At 43.1% G+C, this 14,468-nt stretch overlaps 1 protein-coding gene across 4 annotated transcripts; it reads right to left on the reverse strand.

Annotated features, from left to right (window-relative positions):
• Positions 1–762: 762 nt before the first annotated feature.
• Positions 763–7,171, reverse strand: LOC148877342 (acyl-CoA-binding domain-containing protein 3-like). Of its 4 annotated transcripts, XR_016113032.1 has the most exons (5): positions 5,944–7,082; positions 4,911–5,016; positions 4,580–4,649; positions 2,667–2,739; positions 763–1,056 (listed from the first exon to the last, which is right to left on the reverse strand). XR_016113032.1 is itself a non-coding variant. In XM_088985103.1 (4 exons), exons 1-3 carry the CDS (start codon positions 6,861–6,863, stop codon positions 4,623–4,625), a joined length of 1,053 nt encoding a protein of 350 aa, XP_088841229.1. In that variant the 5' UTR covers positions 6,864–7,085; the 3' UTR covers positions 763–1,056; positions 4,580–4,622. The 4 variants fall into 4 exon arrangements, 2 of the variants coding, with proteins under 2 accessions (XP_088841229.1, XP_088841240.1); XR_016113029.1 differs by lacking the exon at positions 4,911–5,016 and having other exon boundaries at positions 5,944–7,150; XM_088985103.1 differs by lacking the exon at positions 2,667–2,739 and having other exon boundaries at positions 5,944–7,085.
• Positions 7,172–14,468: the final 7,297 nt, after the last annotated feature.

The raw sequence follows: 14,468 nt of genomic DNA on the forward strand, positions 1-14,468 counted from the left end.
TCAAATAAATTAATCGCGATTCACATATTTAATATATTTGTAGCATGTCTTATGCATGACAAGATGCTAATTTGTTGTTTTTAGCCTCAATTCTCAAGGTATATATAGGAGCTACTGATAGGTTAATAACTTCACTTCTAACCCTATCATTTCTAATATTTTTTCCATTCATCCCTCTTAAGGTATGCCTTTTTTGCTACACTCATTTTGTGGACGTGTTTTTTTTGACTGTCCAATACTCTACCCCATACAACATTGTTAGACTTAGATTTTTTTTTATAGAATTTTCCTTTTAATCTACGTGGTATTCACCTATCACATAAAACTATAGCACCCCTCCATTTTTCCCATCCTATACTAATTCTATAGATAACATCCTCCTTGATCTCTCCCATTGTTATGAAACCAAGGTACCTTAAAAGGTCACATTGAGTTATCCCTAAGTCTTTAATTCTTTGTTTTTTTTTGGAAGGCCTAGATAAGTGTACCCTGAAATTGCACTCCTGTTATTATTTACCTTGATTATTATAGTCTATTCATCATTTTAAAACCTCTTGTTTCTAAAGTATTCGTCCCATGATGTTTGTTGTTCATCCAAGCAAACAAGCAAATTCATATACACACAATACATATAAGGGCCATTGCTTGGTATAATGGTAAGATCTCAGGCAAACAAATGTGCAAAGGCGAGTTTGAGTCTAAGAGCGGTCATTTACCAGACCAACGAATTGACCACCCTAGATGACAATAAGAAAAGGCACGTGATGAGATATCATTAATTTTTATTCAGCATCATAGGCACCAAAATGAGTCTTGACCCTTGAGGTAAGATAATAGAACATACAAGACATATATACACATACAAAAAATACACATAGATATCAGTTCTTATTGAAACGAAGAACATTTGGGATAATCAGGAAGAATAAAAGTATAACCAGCATAAAAGCCTCCAATCTTCAAAGCAAGCTCCTCAGTCAGGAGAACCCAGGAGAAGTCTCCTAGCGTTGTTGAGAGGAAGCAGTATTAGACTATCTGTTATTGTTTGTTATTCTCCTGAAAATTTCACAGTAATCCATACAACAGAAAATGTTATTTAGATGAGTTGAATCTTTTAAAATTATCAAACAAATATCCAAGAGAAATATGTAGATCAAAAAGCTAAAATTCTTTTTTCTGTTCAACTTTACAGCACAAAGTCATAGCAAGTCATAAAACGTACAAAACCATATAAAATGGAGCAGACAATTGATAAAAGCACTTTTGAAATGTTAAATAAAAAATAAATAGACTTTTAATCAATATTCCTCCACTAAAATAGTGCAAAATGGCTAAATAAATAGAACCATTTAAATCAAAATGTTTACAGCTATACTCCTAACTAGTATATAGTCTACATTTAAATCAGCAAATTGATTGTTTGAGCTATATAGAAACTTCATTTCCTTGTTCTCAACTTGAAGTCTGAAAACATTAAAACATAAAACTCACTCTACAATCAGATTTCAAAAGATACTTTTGTGAAATTCAACTGAAAAGCCCTGAACTTGGAAAGCTTAGAAGCCAGTAATTATGACTGTTTACATAGACAAAACACTATTTCATCTATATGTCTGAGTACATTGCATCCTTTTGCTACCCTTAAAACCATGTTTTAAGGGAGCATGTGCAAGTTTTGCCAAAAATATATATGCCTGATACCACTGAAGATGTTATATGCTGGTCTTAATGGGTGTTGCATGTCTGGTGAGTAACCCAAACCAAAGCATGAGAAAATGTTGAGGTAAAAAAATCAGAAAGTTTTATGTATTTCCTTCACCAAATTCAAGATTGGAAAGCCTAACGAAAATTCTCAGTAGTGTTTACCTAAACAAACAAAACATAAAAAGTATAAACCAGTAGCTAACATTTTTTTTTGGTTTAGTAACAGTAAACTAACAAATGTAAAATGCATCTAAACGACATAAAATACATGCATAATCAAGTTCATTCCACTATTTAGAAATTAGTTTTTCAGCATCTTCTAGCTTTTCATAGAAAATAAAACCTATGTAATCAAGTTCGTTCCACTATTTAGAAACTTGACTTTTCATGAATATCATCGTTGATGGATTGTTTATCTTGATATTTTTATCAGTATTATTTATCTTATATTTTCTTGGCAGAGATTCAACTGACCAAACACAAGATGCAGCACAGTTGCTTGAAAAGCACCAGAGAAAAGGCGGAGCATATCATGTCTTGTAATAAAAACATGTAGTCTTTCTTCAGCTACCATTAGAATATTGCCAAGTTAATATACAACAGAAAGAACCTTTCATTTTCAGCATCAACTCGGTAATCACCATTTCTATGCCAAATTAACTCAAACTTTTAGTAAATGATAGAAATCTCTGGTGTCTGGACAATATTTCAAAATTCTGCGTATGTTCCTTTATGGACATTCTAGAATAGCCTACTAGACAAGACAAAATACAGTTGTCTTATATAAGAAGATGAACTATGCCCTGTCTATTTTTAACTGACCATGACTGAATAGAAAACCATACCGAGTGTCTCAAAGAGGGAATGCCAAGAAGTTAAAGCAACTGGGACAAAGCCAGAGACCTCTTAGAGAATCAAAGTTCTGAAGATATATCTATATCTGAAAGAGAAAGCTATCCAACCTGATGATGATGACAAGTGATAGCTGACGCTCATATGTTCAGTCATCTGATGAGATTAGATTGGGTTGTTATTCTGATGATAGCATGATAACATTATGTTAGAAGAGGGAGTAGGATTGAATAATTTGAGACCAATATTCTCCAAATATCAGAATAACATAATAAATATGGACGCTTGATCAGGGCAAAAAAATAAAAAATAAATCTCACATCCTGCTTCCAGAAAACAAGTGAATCCACATGGGAAACACTGAGGTCCTGAAGCAGCAGTCAGCAACATGTTTATCATATCATATGCTCGGTCACAATTAATTTAAGATGTCATATATTAAAAATTTCTACAAAATAAAACAAAGGGATGAACAAAATCACTCACCTAATGTGCTGGATGCACAATGTCTAGTTGAGAGTCAGTAAAGGACCTTATTTTGTGAAAACCTCATTACACACGGTAACACAAGTAGAAGGTTCTCATGCGGAGTTTCTAATTTTGAAATTAAGGCTGAGTTCGGAAAGAGTACAAATGAAAATATGTACATGCAAATACATACAAAATATGCAAAATATAAGGTTTTGCATTCTACATATTTTCATTTGTACTCCTTCCAAACTGAGCCTAAGTTCAACAGAATGTCAACCATATTAACCGAGTCCTACTGAATACTGATCATATCTAAGGAATACTTAAGCTGTGAGAAATGATAACCTACCTTTAACAATTTTTTTTAAAGGTAAATGAGAAACTGAATGTAATGTCTACTCTTTATACAACGAGAGGTAGTGGAGTACAACAAGACAATAAGGCAACCCGGAGGATAATGAAGCCCCTGCCCCTGGACCAAGACTACAAAGAGGTCCTCCAAGATCATTCATGAAAATGGTAAAGCTTAATCAACCACGTATTCTTAGCTTCATGATCTAATGATAATCACATCATCAACTTCCATGGATTATCATTAGGGTTTCACAGAGGTGCAACTCAAAAACAGAAACCAGATCGATGGGCAGTCAAGTGCATGAGGCTCCCACCAACGTGGGATCTGGGCAATTATTAAAATATTAGACAGATGTAATAAGCACAGGGGAAATTAATGGCCGCAGGGTTCTATATTGGATGATTATTCTTCACATGATTATGTTACAACCTTAATATATCTGCCCTCACTTTTGTATTAAGGATAGAATTGTAGAAGATGATTGCCATTTGTATCTGCATTTGACACAGGTGTATAATAATGAGCTAACCTTTTCAGATCTCAAAACATATTTATTGTGGTTCAAAGATGTGAAGGAAATGTCTGCTGGTTTCTATCCTTTTATCTTTTAAATTTATCCTATTAGCAATAAGAAGAAGAGATATGCATCTTAATTAAACTAAATCAATATTCAAGAGAAAGAAGCAAAGATAAGTCAATATGCAGGGAAACTGAACAGAAAGTACCAAGTACATGCATTTATGTTGGTTTTGTTTTGCTTCAAATTATTAGGGAAAAGTCGTATAAGTAGAAAAGTAAACCTGTGAGCAAGGAATTTAATAGATGACCAATATAATTACAAATATAATAGCAAAAATAATTTTAGATTCAAGTACAAATGGGTCTTCCGCCTTAAACAACAAATTCTCAGATTTTCACACAAGATACCCATTCCAGAATGCCCCCTTTCCCAGATGGAACATAAAACAGATCTTTACACAAAGAATGGCCATATTTCTCTGAAAGAGCCCCAATCTTTCAGCTTGTCTTATTCCCACAAAATCATGGAATAAGAAATATTGCAACTACAACAGAAGTTACTGAAGACCTGTACCCTCTTTCTTGCATTGCCAAGTGAAATGATATCACTTTACGCCCCAAAAAAAACGTCTTACAGAAGGAAGGTAACAATAACACAAAATGAATTGACAAACATACCCTGTCCACAAAGTTTCTGTCTGCAGTCTCATCCCCTTCTTTGCTACAAGACTGGGGTTCCTCTGGTTTCCTGCAAGAGAAAATGAAGAAATAACAACGAGGATATACAAGAGTAATTTCTATATCAGTGTTTGGCCACTGTAAATTCATCAAGTTGCTTGAGAATTAAAATTTTACAAACTCCCTTTCACCTTCAGAACCCAATTTAAGTGGAAATGCTCCCACACCAGGAGTTCCCCCTTCCAGGTATTCTCAAAGCATGAGCTGCCATGTTCTCCCAGGAAGAAATAACTCAAAAAAGGGCATTATATATAAGAAGCAAAACACTTACTCCAGGACTTTCTCCCTTCCACCCAGGAACTGTATCTGAAAGAAGAGTGATATACTGGTCCATTGCCTCCTCTGGACTCATGTTCCCCAGCTGTTGCCAAGCATTCCTTGCACAACGCAACCAGTTCCCTCCATCACTCATATATAGGAGCTTTCAACCCTGTTATTATAGCTAGCGATCAAACTACACCTTGAGTTTTGATTGAAGGTTGTTCCTCGGGTGTTCAATGCATTGCCATTCTATTGAGTTTTACAGCCCTCACAGAAAGCATACTTGATGACAAAATTCTATCCCCAAATACAACCATTACTGGCTAAGTTGAGGACCATGACTCCCCCCCCCCCCCTACAAAGTCTCTCTGGGTTTTGGATGGCCAAATCAATTAAACTAGGCATTGCCATTGACCGGAGATTGGTGAACGGAAAGAATATGAGCACAGTAATTGACATATCACTGAAAAATCTTCTTATCCCAAATTCCCAATTTCACGTAAAAGATGCATAATGAACTAATTGAAGGAAGAAGGGACGAAAATGTTCGAATTTGGAAATGTCGTGAAGGATATTTACTTTTCTGATTTACATTGAAGATCAAGATTTCCTCTCATGCCCATTCTCTGGTTTACTTTTATTGATTCCCTCGACGACTGCTTCCTGCCTTATTTGTTCACTGTCTTTCTTTTTTACTTTGTTTTTCTTCAAAAAGTCTACGAGAAGGCTCTAGTGGATTGAAGCTTCAGGGTAAATTACAAGTACTTCTCCATATGAGATAGGGCATCTACATCTTTAGGTTTTGGTTGGCATTGTACCAAATAACTATGATTTTTTTAGCCATTTCAGTTCAGGACATGATTTTTTTAAACCAATTCAACAGCAGAGTAATAATTTAATTGCCCCTAAAAACTTAAAGGGGTTCAAGTTCCTTTCAATTGCATCAAATCTTTTAAGGGGTTTAGTTAATTTAACAAGTGTATATAGATCAACGTAATAAGTATTCAAAACAGAAAGAAAAATGCAGAGGAGACGTTCAGTACCACTTTGCGCGGGCAGAGACCTTTAGTGCCATGGGCTGCGGCTCATGGCAAGGCCCTTCGGTAGCAACCTTGTGAAGCCCATACAACAGCATCTGCACATCACTATCAACGTTCGACAAGCGATCATTGTTACACGGAGAGCCAACAAATGCCGCTGCGGCACTAAAAAGCTTTTCCACCTCTGTTCTTTCGATCCCTTCCCAATCATCTTCATCACTAAACAAAACCTCCTTGTTATCATTTTGCCTACTTCTCTCTGCTACTTCAGCAGCATTTTCCTGATATGATTCATGCCCAGAAAGCCCAAGCTGTTGGTCCTTGAAAAGAATGTCGTCGTCCTTCGCCAATTCTATGTTATTTTTATGATCCTCTAACTTCCCATGGCTTTCTTCAACCAAGTTGGCTTCCAACTGGTCATCCTCAGTTGGAGCCATTTCCTCCTTAAGTTGTCCCGAATAAAAAGCATGGTTTGTCATCTCCTCCTTATCAGACCTTTCCTCGATAAGCTTGTCTTGTGGTAATCCGCGGACTTCAACTTCTTGTTTTAAAGTTTCCTCCTCTACTCTAAGATGATTATCTTCATAAACCTCAACCACCCTGGAACTTCCCATCTCGAATTCTTTGCTTCCATGCTCCATTTCCATCTTTTCCCGGACCAATTCTCTTTCATGTTGAAAAATCTTTACAGTTTCTCCAATAAATTCAACTTTATCTTCGGTTTGCAACCCCGGATTGTTCAGTCGTCCTTCAAAAGTTCGCTCCTCCGTAACTACGCCACCATCAAACTCCTTCCCTAGTCTTAAGACAGACTCACTCTCGTCGGCATCCCCAGCCGAAGCCATTGAAACGAGCTTAGCTAAGAGAAAGGCGAAGATAAGCGAAAGAAAACCGGTTAGGAAGAGTTCCTGAAGAAACTCCATGATTCCTGCACCTCTCGTCTTCCTTTCCGAATTTAGTATTTCTGTATTAGGAATAGAAGGAGAGAATGGAAAAGCAAGTGTTTGTGACGATGAGGACGATGAATTGTGATGATGTGAGAGGGAGAGAAAGAGAGAGGATTCCGAAGAGCAGAGCAAAGCATATTCCAACTTTGCATCTCTTCTTTTCTTTGTGCTTGTACTGATGTGGGCGCGGATCGGCCCCACCACGTTGCTGGCAACGTTGGTAGAGCAGGTATTCGAAACTCGAATGGAATGGACTCCTCCAAAACTCCAAGGCGAACTACGCGACAGTTGAGTTTACACTTTACACGGGTTACCTAATTCGTTACAGTTACGCTACCTCCTTTTGGGCAGGGATTACCGACTCACATTTGCTACAACACTGTCGTAGCGCTGCGCTGAAACAATAAAATCAAAACCTTTGATTTATTGATGTGACCCCACTTAGGTTAAATGAACTGAAATCTTAATATTATTCTCATCAAAAAAAATCTTGATGGGCCACAGATAGAAATCAAAGGCCTTCATTTTGTGTTGTAACCCTGCGCTAAAACTGTCATAGCAAAATTGAACTCAAATAAAACATTTTAGAACACGATTTTGGCCTGGTCTTTAAGTCTTAAGTCTTAATCTCTACCCGTGTTTATACATTTATAATACAATTTTGTCTCTTGCGAGGCAAAAGAATGCTATGCAAATGAATTGTTTCAATTTCTTATGTCACTTGTCAATTGTCATCGATGCAAATGCACAAAATAATGATGTACTAGCGTTATTTTGTCGCGGATACGTAAGAGGAGTTCGGATTTCCTACCTACAAGTCACACCCAGCTCACAGCATTAGCAGCAGGCGGCGTGTATGGGGACAAACAATCACCCCATGAATGAAAACATACAAACAAACAGGGGAAATGACTCCAGGTGGGTGTGACTGTGTGAGGGCCATCCTAATATCCTATGAGCAAATCCGGACTCAATAATGGATGGGTTGCGAAGAACTTTGGACGTGTTAGCACAGAGAGTCGCCTTAAGAGCGGCAGTCTCGACTTCGGACCCGATATCAATCGTTCAGCAGTCAAAGGTTCGAATGCGTTTAAGATTGATAGGATTTCTCAGTAATGGGCAGGGACCACGTGTACTTACACCATTCCGATTTTCTTTTTTTGGGTAAATTACACGGACCTCTTTGTATTAAATGACGGAAGGCACTAAATTATCAAAATATTTTACTAAACTTTCTCTATTTTCTTCTGTCAACCATTCTCTTAAAACTTACCGGATCCAAAAATATCTTTAATCGTCGCGAAAAGGAAAAAGGTCGAACTTTGTTTGATGAGAAATGTCCGGCAATGTGAAATCTGACTTTCTCACTGTGATCATCCCCCTAGAAAGAAAAAACCGCTGGCAAGCAAAAAATAGCTCGTGTATTGAGTATGTTGAGAGGAGTGTTGCTTCATTCATTTGTACTTTCAAGCGACTGTTTCTTTTTTCATCTTCCTTTTCTATCGAACTCGTAATTATGCATTACGTGGCAAGGCAACAGCTTGGTGCAACAATACGTCCAAGGCACGAGTACCATAGGGAGGAACCAGTAGTCCGAATTCCCTACTAGGAGCCCGAACTCCCTACAAGGAGCTCGGATTCTTCCTTAGGCCCCGAGCCAAACACAAAGGGCAGTAACCCGAATTGGCCTATCCTGTGGCAGTTCGGGACATACCTCTCCGAATTGGCCTTCCCCATGGCAGTTCGGGACACAGCTCCGAGCTCAAGACTTCACCTCGCTCACCACTCCAGCACTTCGCCTCTAGGACGCCAAACTGAACAACCGTACCATGCCTAACACCAAGGAAGTTCGTATCTAGGGGCAGTGCACCTGATTGACTTAGGATCTGACGCTTGACAGCCGCACTTCAAACGACCACCTGCCACCGCCATCTCCAATTACAGAGACGGCTCCGACAAAGAGTAGTGGCGGTTGTCCCAGTAGAAGGGATGACACCCGAACTGGTAGAAGCACAGAAGTAATCATACCCGACCTAACAAAAACCTCGGAGTGAGTGCACGAAGTGGTTATAAAAGGCCCCCTACCCCCAACAACAAGGTATGTGAACTTTGCGCCATCCGGTTTTATCTTACCTTTGAGAGAATACTAACTTGAGCTTCGGTGCAATCTCACCGGGTTCTCCCCGGAGTTCCCTCATCTTCTCTGTTTCAGGCTCCCCGTTGCTCCAATTAGAGGTAAGGTCGTTGACAGCTAGGACTGGCCGGATTGCGCACCATCAATTGGCGCCGTCTGTGGGAATGCTTCTAAAAGCCCCCCTCTAAAACTCTCATGGCCTCCTCTTCTTCCAAAAAACTCTAACACCCATGGCTTCTTCCAGCAATGCCGGACGTGACATAGAAACGAACACCACTAGGGAACAACTTCAAGTTCCCGTGGTGTGCATCGGACAGTTCACCATCCCCCTTCCAGTGGATGGGATCCCCAGCTTGAATGCGCCACAAGCAGTGGCGCCCCTGAACCTTCCTACCTTGAACGTCCCTCTTCCACTCCCTATCGAAGCAACCCTTGCTGAACCAACTGTTGTCCCACTAGCGACCCGCCAGAACCAACTGGATGACCTAATGCAATGCATGCGAGCAATGCAAGCCCAAATGCAACAATTCCAGCAGCATCAACTCCAACAGCACCAGGTACTACACCACCTCTCTCAACACCATTATCAGTAGCAGTTCCCTCAGCTACCCCTGAACCAGCCACTGCTTCCACCTCGGCACCCTGTTCCGAAGCCGGTTAAGGCCTCCCCTCAGGGTGGACAACCTCACCAAGGAGAAGCCTCCCAACTCTAGAACCCCCTAATAGCCAGGCCTCATCCCCAGGTCGAAAGGAAAGAAAAATTACCCCCGCCTCACAGCTCGCAGGTGGGCCGGGAACCTCACCCACAAAGTCAGCACCTCGGTGCTCCAAGCCTGAGTTCCTGCTCACGGAGAACCGGTTCAGCACCCTAGCAGCAGACCAACATTCCGGGCCCATCGAGCTCGGCAACACAGAGGCCAGTAGCGCCAGTACCAGGCTCGCTCAACAACGGAGGCACTGACAAAGTCACTGAACTGCCACCCGTGTCTTGCCCGACCTCAGAGGTAAGGAAGAGACAAGCTCAGACGAGGTAAAAGCTGCCCCAATTCTCTTAGTTCCTTCCCCACTCGCATCAGAACTCCTGAAAATCCCCATGTCCAGAGACTTCAAGCTCCCACCTTTGGACAAGTATGATGGGTCCTTTGACCCCAACGACCACGCCGATGCTTTCCAGTCCCAAATGCACCTCGCTAGGGCCAGTGAGTCATGCATGTGCGTGGCCTTCACCACCACCTTCAGGGGGGTGGCCCGCACCTGGTATCGGAACCTAGCCCCCGAGTCAATAAGAAGTTGGACCCAGTTCGTGCAGGTCTTCACCGCACACTTCGTTACCAGCAAGCGGTGCCCCAAAACCGAGGAAAGCATCTTCAGGGTAGTCCAGTGGGAAGGAAAATCCATCCGGGGCTACATCAAGCGGTTCAATGAAGCATTCTTGCAGATACCGCGATTAGACCCCACAGTACAGCTCGCAGCGGCCAAGATAGGGGTAACGCACAAGGAGTTCAAATGGCACATGGTGGCCAGCCAACTCACGATCGTGGCCGATTTCCTCAAGCTTGCGGACAAGTTCATGAGAACAGAGGAAGAAATCAACCAAAGAACCGAAGGCGGGGTCGAGAAAAGAAAAAGAGAAGGTGAGCCCTCTAACTCAGGCGACAGAAGAAACCAGGCCCGAGAGGCGAAGCCAAGCCAGCCATCCCGAGCCCCCTTAGCAGTTCAAACGGATTACACGCCGTTAAACACAAGGCGGACTGAGATCTTGATGATGATCAAGGATGCCCCATACGTAAAGTGGCCACCTCGCCTAAAGAGTAATCCAAACGAGAGAAATAAAAATCTATACTATAGTTTTCATAGAGATCATGGTCATAGTACCAAACAGTGCAATAATCTCCGGGACGAGATAGATAGACTTATCTGTCGCGGATACCTGAGAAATTTTGTACAACATAATGATAATAATAATAATAAGGTAGGTCGGCAAGGGGAGCACGGAAAGGATGCCCCCAAATCCAGCAGCAGATCGGCCGAAGCTTTGTAGCGACAACCTCCAGAAGAGAGGCCAATTCGGGGAACCATCCATGTGATAGTGGGAGGTTCAGTGATAGTAGGGTGCACTTCGGCAGCAACATGGACATCAGTTCGTGAGGCAGCCCGAGAAGAATAGAACCCTCCAAAGAGGCCGAAGACAGAAGAACCGATCTTTTTCATGGAAGACGACGCGCGAGGTGTCCACTACCCCCACGATGACGCGCTCATCATAAAACTAAGGATCAACGACTTCAAAGTCCGGCGCGTACTTGTGGACTCAGGTAGTTCGGCGGACATCCTCTTCAAGTCGGCATTTGACTAGCTATAGTTGCAGAGAAGCGAGCTGAAGCCCCAAATACTCCTCTGGTGGGCTTCAGCGGAGAGGAAATCAGGCACCTTGGGAAGATAACAGTACCTATGGAAGTCGGCACATGACCTTGCGTGGTCAGACTCAACCACGATTTCCTAGTGGTCACAACCCCCTCCCCATACAATGCCATAATAGGGTGGCCAATTACGCATATTCTGCGGGCAGTGGTCTCCACCGACTATCTGGTAATGAAGTTCCCCACAAACTTCGGTGTGGGGGTAGCGCAGGGCAACCAGCTTGAGTCCCGCAAGTGTTATGTTGCCGCCCTAAAGGGAAAAACCAAGGCAGCTGACGACCTTGAACTGGAGCGGCCTACGGAGCAGGGCAAGGAACGAGCTTCGCCCACAGAGGAAACGGTCGCGATCCTGACCTCGGCTATAGATCCGACTCGAATGCTACAGATCGGTGCTTTCGTCAAAGAGCCTCTACTAACCGAACAGTTAGACCCATTAGACAGAAGAAACATAACTTAGCCCCGGAGCGCTGGAGGGCGGTCGACGAGGAGGTCGAAAAGCTCCTCACAACGGACTTCATAAGGGAAGTTCATTACTCGAACTGGGTAGCCAACCCAATACTGGTGAAAAAGGCAAACAACAAGTGGCGCATGTGCGTCGACTACATCGACCTATACCAAGCTTGCCCAAAAGACTGCTTCCCCCTCCTCATAATTGACCGCCTAGAGGGCGCGACCTCGGGACATGAGTTGCTAAGCTTCTTGGATAACTACTCAGGCTACAACCAAATCAGGATGAACCAGTTCGATGAGGAAAAAACCAGCTTCATAACCGAGTTCGGCCTGTACCAAGGTCATGCCCTTCGGACTGAAGAATGTTGGGGCGACCTTCCAAAGACTTGTAAATAAAATGTTTTGGCCCTTAATTGGCACGAAAATAGAATGTTATGTAGATGACATGGTCATCAAGACGCAGTTCTCATAGGAATTAATACAAGACTTAGATTCTGTCTTCCAAATTCTGCGTCAATTTAGCATGAAACTGAACCTCAACAAATGTGTCTTCGGTGTCACCTCGGGTAAGTTCCTAGGATACATTGTCAACCGGCGCAGTATTGAGGCCAACCCGGACAAGATAAAGGCCATCCTAGATATGAGATCACCCCGAAAGGTAAAAGAGGTTCAAAGGCTAAACGGCCGCATAGCCGTTCTGAGCCGCTTCATGTCCAAATCGGTAGACCGCTATTGGCCTTTCTTTAAGGCAATCAAAGGCAAAGGGTTCAAATGGACCCGAGTCTGCCAGCTCGCATTCGATGAGGTAAAGAACTACCTCACCACTATGCCAACCTTAGCCAGGCCCGAGGAGGGCGAGGTCTTAGAACTGTACCTCTCGGCGAGCGATGAGGTGGTCAGTTATAAAAGAAGTGGATCGGGTCCAGCGGCCCGTCTATTATGTTAGTAAAATTCTACAGGGAACGGAGACGAGATACCCGCAAATAGAAAAACTAGCATACGCACTGGTAATTGCAGCTCGGAAACTCCGCCCATACTTCCAGGCTCACACCGTCATCGTCTTGACTAACAAACCTCTGAGACAAGTCTTACTCAAGCCTGAGGTTTTCGGTCGGCTGACGAAGTGGGCCATCGAGCTCAGTGAGTACGACCTCCAGTACAAGCCACGAACTGCCATTAAGGCTCAAGCCTTAACAGATTTTATTGCCAAGTGCACATTCAGCCCCGAAGCCCCTGGGCCGGTTGAGCCCGAGATCTCCAATTTGGGTGAACCCGGAGCTCCTAAGCCAATAGAGTCTGAACCCCGTGAAGTAGTAGCCAATGTGGCATCTCTCTTGGTTAGGCCAAGCGCGAACTGGGATGAGGAGCCCTGGATCCTTCATGTAGATGGCTCCTCGAACCAGCAGGGCAACGGGCTGGAATAGTCCTATGTGGCCCAGGTGGCACGAAATTGGAATATGCACTACACTTTGAGTTCGCAGCATCCAACAACGAGGTAGAGTATGAGGCACTGATAGCCGGGTTGAACCTAGCGCAAAAGGTAAGGGCAAAGCACATCGTTATCTGCAGTGATTCCCAGCTCGTGGTCAACTAGGTTATGGGCAAATACGAAGCACGCGAGCTCTCTATGATCGCATACTTGGCAAAAGTAAAGAAGGCTCTGATCAACTTCCAGTCACACTTCATCAAGCAAATCCTGAGGTCAGAGAACACTGAGGCCGATGCCCTGTCCCGGTTAGCTAGCATGAGTCACAACACCATGAGAACCATATACATAGAGGACTTACCTCAGCCTAGCATTCTCGATGGGGTAGAGGAGGTCGCTCCTATCCTTGAAGCAAAGCCGAGCTGGATCGACCCACTCGCGAGCTTCTTGCTAGATGGAACCCTCCTTGCGGACTGCAATGCAGCCAAGAGGGTGCAATGCCAGGCAGCCAAATACGTCATAATAGATTAACGGTTGTACTGACGATCCTACACGCTTCCCTACCTGTGTTGCTTGTGACCCGCCGAAGCTGAGCTCGTACTCCGCGACACTCATGAAGGACTGTGTGACGAACACCTGGGGGGCAGAGCCCTCACCCAAAAGGCACTTCCACAAAGATACTACTGGCCAACGATGAAGACAGAAATTGTCGAGCTCGTAAGAAAATGCGACAAGTGTTAGAAGCACGTCATTATCCACCATCAGCCTACTTCTAACCTCAAATACCTCACCAGCCCATGGCCCTTTGCGCAATGGGGCATCGACCTCCTAAGGCCATTCCCACCAGCAACAGGTTGGAGAAAGTTCCTAGTGGTGGTAGTAGATTACTTCTCAAAATGGATAGAAGTTGAACCTCTAACAACAGTTATACCCCGAAACATACAGAACTTCTTTTGGAAGAGCATAGTATGTCGCTTCGGGCTACCTCGGGTACTGATCTCCGACAACGGCAAACAGTTCAAGGATATCAAGTTTCAAGAATGGTGCCAAAATATGGGAATTCATCAGAACTTCACATCGGTCGCACACCCGCAGGCAAACGGTCAGACTGAAGTAATGAACAGAGCCATCCTCCGTGGACTGAAAGCACGACT

Source organism: Nelumbo lutea, chromosome 1 (assembly GCF_056320005.1).
Source record: "Nelumbo lutea isolate HS-2025 chromosome 1, American lotus-T2T, whole genome shotgun sequence".
NCBI classification, from domain to species: Eukaryota; Viridiplantae; Streptophyta; class Magnoliopsida; order Proteales; family Nelumbonaceae; genus Nelumbo; species Nelumbo lutea.

Excerpts from the sequence above, each read along its gene's own strand:
- LOC148877342 (XM_088985103.1), bottom strand. The coding sequence starts at position 6,863 with ATGGAGTTTCTTCAGGAACTCTTCCTAACCGGTTTTCTTTCGCTTATC. Across the intron at positions 5,017-5,943 it reads GTCTCTGCCCGCGCAAAGTG|GAATGCTTGGCAACAGCTGG; the intron begins GTACTGAACGTC and ends GCGTTGTGCAAG. Across the intron at positions 4,650-4,910 it reads GGAAGGGAGAAAGTCCTGGA|GAAACCAGAGGAACCCCAGT; the intron begins GTAAGTGTTTTG and ends TTTCTCTTGCAG.